At 39.9% G+C, this 9,977-nt stretch overlaps 1 protein-coding gene across 7 annotated transcripts in view; it reads left to right on the forward strand.

Moving 5' to 3' along the window:
• Window positions 1–3,203, forward strand: part of FAM149A (family with sequence similarity 149 member A) — a 44,104-nt gene extending 40,901 nt beyond the window's left edge. For all 7 annotated transcript variants that reach the window (XM_085000979.1, XM_085000980.1, XM_013984058.3 and 4 more), the window contains 3 exons: window positions 461–589; window positions 677–755; window positions 2,867–3,203. In XM_085000979.1, coding sequence (XP_084857105.1) covers window positions 461–589; window positions 677–755; window positions 2,867–2,940 — 282 coding nt within the window. In that variant the 3' untranslated portion in view covers window positions 2,941–3,203. The remainder of the gene's footprint in view (window positions 1–460; window positions 590–676; window positions 756–2,866) is intronic.
• The last annotated feature ends 6,774 nt before the right edge of the window (window positions 3,204–9,977 follow it).

The following is a 9,977-nucleotide window of genomic DNA, read 5'->3' on the forward strand; positions in this document are numbered from 1 at the left end:
TATGAAATTTCCCAGGCTAGAGGTCAAATCAGAGCTGCAGCTGCTGGCCACAGCAACGCCAGATTCAAGCCACATCTGTGACCTACCCCATAGCCAGCTGGAGCAACATCAGATCCTTAACCCACTGAGTGAGGCCAGAGAGTGAACCTGCATCCTCATGAATACTAATCGTGTTCTTAACCTGCTGAGCCACAATGGGAACTCCTGGTTAAAGCTTTTTAATCCATATTTATTTATTAGAGCATTACCACTTTATCAGGTTAAAAAATACAATCACATAATTAAAGTATATTTTGATGTGTGTTCAGTAGACATTATATGTAGTAATATCTAAATAAAAGCCAACTAAGCAAGTGAACGAATGAATAAATGAGTGACTGATTGAAGCATATATAGATTCTCCTTTGTCTTTTTAAGGATTGCATTTATTTTAAACAAGAACATATTATCCTTCATTTAGTTCAGAGGAAGGCATCCACAAAACCGTGTGTTGAGTGCAATACCTGACAGTGTAGAACGATCACCTCTTCGAGAAAGATCTCTGACCGAGGAACAACTTTCACGGCCCAGCACAACTCATACATTTCAGGTAGGTTCTCTATGAACCAGAACTTTGATTTTTAAACATATTTGAAATAATAAAACTCATCCCTCATTTTATTTTTTCTTCTGACAGTCAGATACACCTCGAAAAAGTTCATTGACACTGATGGAGTTTGCTGGTCACATGTGGACAGGTCAAAGTTTTTTGACAGGTCAGTGTTCTCCATACACAAATAAAATGATGTAATATGGGAGGTTTCAAGTTTTGGAAAGAGAAATTAAAGATCATCTATCTGGAGAGGACAATTTTGACCATGTAAGAGGGAATTCCAAGTGTTTGTAGCCTCTGGCTCTGTTTCGGGAGTCTCTATATAAACAGCAAAACTGCAAAGGCCAGCACTTCGCTACTGTTGGTTAAAAAACAACAATCAACCGAGTACATGAGCCGATCTAACTGGTTTTGTTAAACAATTCATGAATCAGGCAGCATCTCATCTGGCAAATAGATACTCTGAGGGGTTACAGGGTTTGGAAAGTTTTTATAAAAAGAGGGCAGGATAAGGAAAGGAAGTCATCAGCAAGGGAAAAAATGAAAGTTCATTGGAGGAAAGTGTAAGTTTGAGAGATGATGGCTTCTCATTGGCCGAGCTGCTGGGTTTCCCACTGAATTTCCCACTGGATGGGCTGTTGCTGGGCCAGAAGAGAGTCTTCTTCCTGCTGGGTAGGAATGTAGCTGCACTTCCTGTTTGGGGTCAGTTACTGATGTGAAGGTGAGTGGTAGGTAGGGTGTGAGAGCGCCCTCTATAGGCCTTCTGACCCCAGTTTTGGCTGAAGTTTCCCTTTATTAATTTTTGATTGAAAGGAGAAAATGCCTACATGGTCTTGATAACTTGGGGCCTCACCCTCATAAAAAATGAAAATGCTGTCTTATGAATCTTATGAGAAATCACTATCTCTGCTGAGCATTTCCATGCTTTTCTTCTAATGAAACCCCCATTTTAGATTCTCTTTGAAGATCTATATTATAAAAATGCTTCACAGAATTAATACAAATATTCGAATTTTATGAGGTCGAGTTTTACAGGTAAATACTTATTCTCAGCTAGTATGCTATTTAAATGATAAAGCATCTAGACTGAATTTAGGCCAATGACGTTTTGATTTTCAAACTGTTACTGACATTTCTGTTCAGAGAAGCAACATGGCATTGTCAGGAAGTGTACCAGCTGGAATCAAATGCCAGTTTCTAGTATGTCTTAGCTGAGCACATCTTAAGAGAGCTTCAGCCTCTCCAGGCCTCAGCTTCTTATATAACAGACCAGATGGAGAAAATAATTACTGGAAAAACATATGGACAGGACCTAGCTAGATGCCAAGCATACACTCTTTGCTGAAAAATGAGGAACCACTTGTATTAAAGATAATCAAAAATGTAGAGGATAATTTGCTGTTTTAATGGCAATACTTAATATATTATAATTTTAAGGAATTCCCATTGTGGCTCAGTGGTAACGAACCCAACTAGTATCCATGAGGATGCAGGTTTGATCCTTGGCCTTGCTCAGTGGGTTAAGGGGCTGGTGTTGCTGTGAGCTGTGGTGTAGGTCACAGACACGGCTCAGATCCTGAGTTTCTGTGGCTGTGGTGTAGGCCTGCAGCTGCAGCTCCAATTCTACCCTAACCTGGGAACTTCCATATGCTGCCATTGCAGCCCTAAAAAGAAAAAAAAAAAAAAGAAAAAAAAATCGAAAAGCAGAAAGAGCTATTGACTTATCGACATTTCTTCTATAGCAGGAAAAAAAAAAAAAGAAAGAAAGAAAATAAAGAAAAGAAAGGAGAAGCTGAGAGGCCAGAGGCAGGAGGAACTCAAGGCAGTAACGTGGCCTTGGCTCCTGGGCAGTTGCAGGGCTGCCAGAAGTCCCCACTCAACCTCTTGTGCTCTGGGGATCCACATTTGAGTAGAAGGATACTGCAGACCCACCAGCCCTGGGAGAACACAGGGCGGGGCCCAGACCCCATGGAGGGGACAGCCTCTCCTTCTTCTCAGCACCCAAAAGGGCAGTTTTTGCGTATTTCCTGATTTGTGTAAAAAGTGACATTGAAATGTTTTTTCTTTTAAAAAAATACCATCTCCATAGACCATACAACACAACCCTTTAGAGAGCTGGGATTTTTAACATTTTAATAAGGGGAGGGATGGACTGGAGGTTTGGGACGAAAATGCTGTAAATTTGGGTTATGATGATCATTGTACAAGTATAAATGTAATAAAATTTATTGGTTTAAAAAAACATTTTAATGAGAATTTTGCTTGGTGTTTCAGGTTCACACTATCCGCCTAAATCTTTTCAGAGGACAACTCTGTCTTTAAGAAAAAGATTCCAGGTGGCCTCTTGATGTGGCGTCACCAGAAGGACAATACTTGCTGGAACATTCAAAGCCTCACCATCTAGCCCTTGAAAAATGCAAGAAGTATTATGTTTTGTATCTGCCTGACAGTCTGAGATGTTAGACCACCTGAGAGAAATGCAGACAAATAAGCAATTTAGTTTTGAACACTTCGCGTTGTGAAGAGAATACAAGTCAAACTCTCCAACCTTCGAATTGATGGGAAGAATTTCAATAAAGATTCTTTGGGTTTAGCTGAGAATAATCTAAAATGTGTTGATGATCTACCCTTTATCAATTATACACAGACATACACATGCTTCATGCATGTATTCACACCCGATTTAATATATATTATCTAGGAATATGCCATTTTTTAATCTGGGAATATGTTACTTTGTCTTGACATATTGTTTGTCTCATTCTATTATTAATTCCTTCAAAATCCTAGTCACTAATAGATATTACTCTCTCCTTTAGAAAACAGCAAAGTCATCTTTGGTGCAATATACCGGGTTGATTGAGACTGGGCTGACTTTCTTATCCCTTTTTTAAAAAGCGCTTTAGTCTTGAAGTGTTGTGGAAACCGCAAAAACCATGGCAGAGGAAGGAGACAAACAGTACTCGGAGATGTGGAAAAGCAAGGTTTATTCAGCACCGGTGCGGGCTCAGAGGAGTCACCTCCAGAGTCTGAGCACCAGGTCTTTGTTCTCAGTAACTCTTATACACTACAAGGTCTTGATTTTCCCATGTAAGCATCCCAGACCTCCCCCCATCCCCAAGCAGACAGTGTTCCTTCCCTAAGAAACTGAGCAAGCAAGGTTACAGAAGCGGAACTGATAAGCAATGCTGGGTACATGATTAGCAGGGCTGCTGGCTTGGACAGAGGGCACACAGTTGTTACATTATTACAAGAAGGGTGGTATAGTGACAAGCATAGCTAGAAAGACTTGCAGCTGCCTTCTTAGCCAAGGGGCGGGGGATTGTTCTTTAGTTAAAACTCTATTTCAGAAGCTCTTTGAGGAATGTCAATGGCTAAATCTCAAGCCAATTTTGTTTTATTAGTTTCCATGTTCAAATTCAGACAGTTTATTTAAAAGTAGACCAAATTTATTGATGTTGTTTTAAAGCTGAATGTAAACATAGTTAAAAGATATTGCATATGGTTTCATCTTTAGTGTTTATAGTGGAAGTGCTCATCCACTAGAGGTAAGGCTTTGGAGCAGCATCTTCCTTATTTCATTACACTCTGATCTCGGGGCAAATGGAAGCCTTCCCAGATCCCTCTGTCTAAACAGTAGTTCTTTCTGTCCTCTGTCCCCTAGCCCTGCTTTATTTTCTTTCAGAGCACGTGTCCCGAACCTGACATTAATATAGAAAATGGAACAGAGAAGGCCCAGGAGCAATGCTCAATTGGAAGCAAGGCTGTAGGGTCCTTTTTCTTTCTTTTTTTTTTCTTTGCAACTAACACAAACCTGTATTTAAAAAATATAGCTATGCAAGAAAAAGAAAAAAGAAATGGGAGTTCCAGTTGAGGCTCAGTGGTAAACAACCCAACTGGTATCCATGAGGATACAGGTTCGATCCCTGGCCCCACTCAGTGGGTTAAGGATCTGGCATTGCTGTGGCTGTGGTGCAGGCCAGCAGCTGCAGCTCTGATTCTACCCCTAGCCTTGAGACTTCCATATGCCATGAGTGTGGCCCTAAAAAGACAAAAAAAGAAAGAAAGAAATGAACCCTTATTCACATATAATCACTTTCAACCTTTTGCATTGAACATTATATTGTCAACATCTTCCTATGATGTTAGGGTCCTTCTTTTGCTCCTTTTCCCCTTTACCTACCATTGTTTTCTTTTACAGTGAGTTAAATCCTTAGACTCAGTTTGATATTCTTAGATCCTTGTGGCCATGTTTTCTTCTTTTCTATCAGATCATTATATTTTATCAATCTAACTTTCATTAATCCAACATGAGACACACACACACTCTCTCTCTCTCCATATATATATATGACTTTTTAGATATATTTATAATGGATGATAAATCCTTTTCAGACATTTCTGGTTGTGAGAAGAGAAGACTGTTTCTACTTATAGATGTCTGGAAATTTAAAAGTATGTTGGGACTGGAATTAGTGCTGTCCTTTATCACCCAATGGATAAAACAAAATGAGCCCAGAGCCTTCCCTCTGATAGACAATTTCTCCTTACACCCTCTGCTCCATTTTCATGGTAATGGAACTTGTTAGGGAGAACTACCCCTGTCTCCATCCCTTCTGGTGCTCCATGATTCTGGACAGTATCCCTAATACTTACCCTCACAAAGCAGACCAAAGCACTTTGAGAATTTTCTGGGCTATCCCTAAACATGAGCTGTAGAAACATCCAAGAAAAAATATCATTTTGAATTTCATTGTTGTCAGACATGAAAGACATATGAGCAGCCTGAGCCCCCTTTCCTAAGGGCCTCTAGTCAGCTGTGATTTGGTCCGTAATGGCTACTATAAATCTGCCTTTTCTATCCACTCTGCTCTTTCAGAAGCTTTCAGACTGTTTTATATCAATTTCTAGGAACCATCTAACTCCTTCCCTAATCAGCCCAGATTTCTTAGAAGGGAAAATGACTGATACCCTAAACTAACATTAAGGTAGACTATCCAAGATAATTTTTTTCATAGAGGACAATTGAATGATTTCATGGTAGTTTTACTTTATTTGGCTTCGGAGTTTTGCCAATAAGAATCTATTATGATATATATTGACAAAAATACTTTAAAAAACAGAACTAAGTACAGAGATCTAGACTCATATCTTTACGCATTTACTATTAGAAGACAAAGTACTATTTAAGAGATAATGTAGAGACTTGGCTTGGCCACTGACTTAAAAAGAAACCCTGCTCATGTGTATATTTTTACACCTGTATTAAAGACAATACAGATAATAATAGAGTTTAGTAAATAATGCTTAAATCAAGAATTGTGCTTTTAAAACTGATGAGTTAAAAATTAGGGCAGTGTTTTCATAATTTACTTTGATAAATAAGTCTCATTTTAGAATTTCTCTAGTGGAGTTTGAAAAAGGCAAATTGAATTATTCCCAAGATGAGTTTTTAAATTAAGGTTATGACTACGTTAATTAAAATGTCAGTTTATCCAAAACCAAAGAAGGAATGAAGAAATTTTAAAATAATATAAAAATGTATAAAATACCACAGAAAGCTACTAGATATTGTAATTTTAATGTTAAGAAAGTATCCATATTGCTGTTATTTCAAACTAGAATGGAATTTCTATACCAATTAAGAACTGCATTTTTTATAATATCAAAAGTCATTTGGGTATTTTAGGACAACATCCTTGGCATATGGAAGTCCCCAGGCTAGGGGTTCAAATCGGAGCTACAGCTGCTGGCCTACTCCACAGCCACAGCAATGCAGAATCTAAGCCGCATCTGCAATGTACACCACAGCTCGCTGCAACGCTGGATCTTTAATCCACTGAGCAAGGCCAGGGATCGAACCCGCATCTTCATGGATACTAGTTGGATTCATTTCTGCTGTGCTACAACAGGAACTCCCGGGTATTATATTTTTATTGTCATTGTTTTCTTATGACTACAGGTTATTGTTCAGGATTTTTAATTCTTTAATTTTTAATAAAATAAAAAGTGTTGAGTTTTCAAAAATTCATTACATTCATAAAATCTTCTTTAGATTCCCAATTTTCTTATAATTTGTGTAAATATCTCTCTATTCTGCACACAGGTTATTCACTTATTTTTTTCTAACTCTAGAGCAAATGGTAAACCAAAATGTATTGCCATATATCTTTATGAGGGTTTTATCTAATTTATGAATACTCCAATTTAATCTTCACTTCAGAAATGGCACTCCTGTGCTATAATCACCCTGCATTTATTATTTCATCAAATATTTATCAAGCACCTTCTTTATGTAAGATTCTGTCCTAAGCATTGGGAGAAACAAGACAGTTTCTTTGATTTGTTTTGTTTTGATTTTTAGGGTCGCACCTGTGACATATGGATGTTCCCATGTTACGGGTCGGATTGGAACTGCAGCTGCCAGCCTGTGCCACAACCACAGCAATGCGAGATCCAAACCATTCTTCGACCTACACCACAGCTCACAGCAATACTGGATCCTTAACCCACTGAGAAAGGCCAGGGATCAAACCTGCATCCTCATGGAAACCAGTTGGGTTCATTACTGCTGTGCCACAACGGGAACTCCCCAAAATCTTTGTCTTAAAACTTCTATTCTAGTGGAGGACACAGACTTTAAACAAATCAATAGAAACTTAAAGTCAGATAACAATAAGTATTATGAAGAACATAAAAATAGAGCCAAATGACAGAGAGTGGGAAGAGCTAGAAGTTTAGATAGAATAATTAGGGAGAGCTTTATGGCAGAGGTAGTATTTAAGACTCAAGGAAAATGAGAAGAAGCCGTGTAGAGATGAAAAAAAATTCCAGACAGAGACAAAAAACACAGAGCTTAAAATAGGCACTTACCTGGAGGTTTGAAGATCAGTAGAAAGGCCATTGGGACGTGGGATGGAATTAGCAGGGGATAAATAATAAAGGATGAGATCAGCAAAGTAATAGGAGCCAAGGGATTAAGATCTATTTCGGCCTTGGAAAGTTGTAAATTATCTGAAATGGGAAGCCACTGGAGAGGTTGAAGAAAGAGTGATGTAATCTGCTTTCTGCTTTTTTCTTTCTTTCTTTCTTTCTTTCTTTTTTTTTTAATGGCTGCACCTGCAGCATATGGAGATTCCCAGGCTAGGGGTTGACTCAGAGCTGCAGCTGCTGGCTTACACCATAGCCAGAGCAACGAGGGATCAGAGCTGCATCTGCAACCTACACCACAGTTCACAGCAACTCACTGAGCAAGGCAAGGGATCGAACCTGCCACCTCATTGTTACTAGTCAGATTCCTTTTTGCTGCACCACAATGGGAACTCCACGAGTGATATAATCTGACCAAGATGGTATTTCAGATCCTATGATAGTGGTGTACCTAGTGATAAGGCAGGGACTTTGGATATGTTTTCAAATTTAAGCTCATAGGATTTGCTGTTGGATTGGGTGCAGAGTCTAACAAAAAAGAAAAAAGATTCACTTCAAGGCTTTGGCTTAATACTTGGAAAGATGGTGTTGGCATTTACTAAAATTGCAAAGATTTCAAGAGAGGTAGATTTGGAAGCGTGTTGGGATGTGTTTGTCTGAGATTCGGAGATGTTGAGGTGTTTGACCTTCTGCATCTGGGGCTTTGAGGGGAGGAATAGACTGGGGGTACACATTTGGCAATTGTTGATATATAGATGGGTGAGATAACCAAGAGAGTGAGAGGAGAAGCCGGGGAAAAGGAGCTCTGAGCCCTGAGCATGCATTTTAACATCTAGAGGAATGGGATGTGAAGAGAACCTAGCAAAGCAGGCCGAAAGAACGACAGGGGAGTGAAAATAAAAATCAAGAGAATGTGGAATCCTCAAAGTCAAATGGTGGTTGGGGGGCTTTTCAAGGAAATGATAAGGATGCAGATATGTTGAAAGCTGTTAACAAGTCAATTTAGATAAGATCTAAGAAATGACTTAAAGATTTAGCTATGAGGGAGGAAGGCACTGGTGATTTTGACAAGATCTTTGCTGGGGGAATAGACAAGGCAAAACTCTGCAGAGGGGTCAGGAGAGAATAAGAGGGGAGGAATGGAAGACAATAGGGATTTACACTGATAGTCTGATACGTGTGAGTATATAGATAACATCATTATATATCCAGCCAGAAATTTTTTTTTTTGGTTTTTTGATATTTCTTTGGGCCGCTCCCGCGGCGTATGGAGGTTCCCAGGCTAAGGGTCGAATCAGAGCTGTAGCCACCGTCCTATGCCAGAGCCACAGCAACACGGGATCCGAGCCGTGTCTGCAACCTACACCACAGCTCACGGCAACACCGGATCCTTAACCCACTGAGCAAGGAGAGGGACTGAACCCGCAACCTCATGGTTCCTAGTCGGATTCGTCAACCACTGCACCACGACGGGAACTCCCAGCCAGAATTTTTAAATCTAAATTAAATACCTTTTTCATATTAAGAATCATTCCAGGAGACATAAAATTGAAGGAAATCAAAGTTCACATTCACAAAGCCTTTCTGTACTTTATAACATATTCTGGCCCATGACTAACTTTCAAAAGCACTTATTTCAATCTGGGGAGAGTAATAAATAAAGATACCTTTGCTATAGAAGGAATATTCAGGAGAGAAAGTAAGGGCACACCTCCCTACTTTGCTGGATTAGTTCTGTGAAGCTGAAGATCAATGTGGTCCAGAGATTGGCACAGCACTATTTCCTATGCAGAGCATTGTGGCATTTCATGGTGGACATTCTGTGGTGTGGTGCAGTGCTGTGTGCTTTGTTGCCACAAGAGAAGGATGGGACCATGTATTTTTGCAGCACCGGCCACTTGATTAGTTTTGTCTGAAATTTCAATTTTCCAAGGCACTATGAGAAGGGTCCCAGCTGGTAACAAGGAAACCAGAGGAAAGGTGAAAGTGAACAAATGAGACAAAACTTTTATTTTGTTGCCCCCCCTCCTTTTAGGGCTGCACCCCCAGCATATGGAAGTTCCCCGTCTAGGTGTTGAATCTGAGCTGCAGCTGCTGGCCTACACAACAGCCACAGCAACTTGGGATCCAAGCCATGTCTTCAACTAAACCACAGGTCACCGCTATGCTGGATCCTTAACCCACTGAGCAAGGCCAGGGATCGAACCCTTAACCTCATGATTCCTGGTCAGATTCATTTCGGCTGTGCCACAACTGGAACTCCTATTTCGTTGACCCTTTTAAAAAAATCTTCAGTGCCCTCCTCCTTACCCACACACTGGCTTCAAAATAAAAATAATATGCCTAAGCCTAGCACTCAAGGTCTTTTTAAGCTAGCTCCATGCCACCCATGAACACTGTCTTGCTCTAGTCACGAGGAGCCACCCTGTGCTCCAAGCGGGGCCTCTACACTGCC

The sequence above is a fragment of the Sus scrofa genome, chromosome 15 (assembly GCF_054392235.1).
Source record: "Sus scrofa isolate SSC_HxYL_T2T_F1_AM1 chromosome 15, Sscrofa_HxYL_maternal_Yorkshire_Landrace_v2.0, whole genome shotgun sequence".
In the NCBI taxonomy this organism is placed as follows: Eukaryota; Metazoa; Chordata; class Mammalia; order Artiodactyla; family Suidae; genus Sus; species Sus scrofa.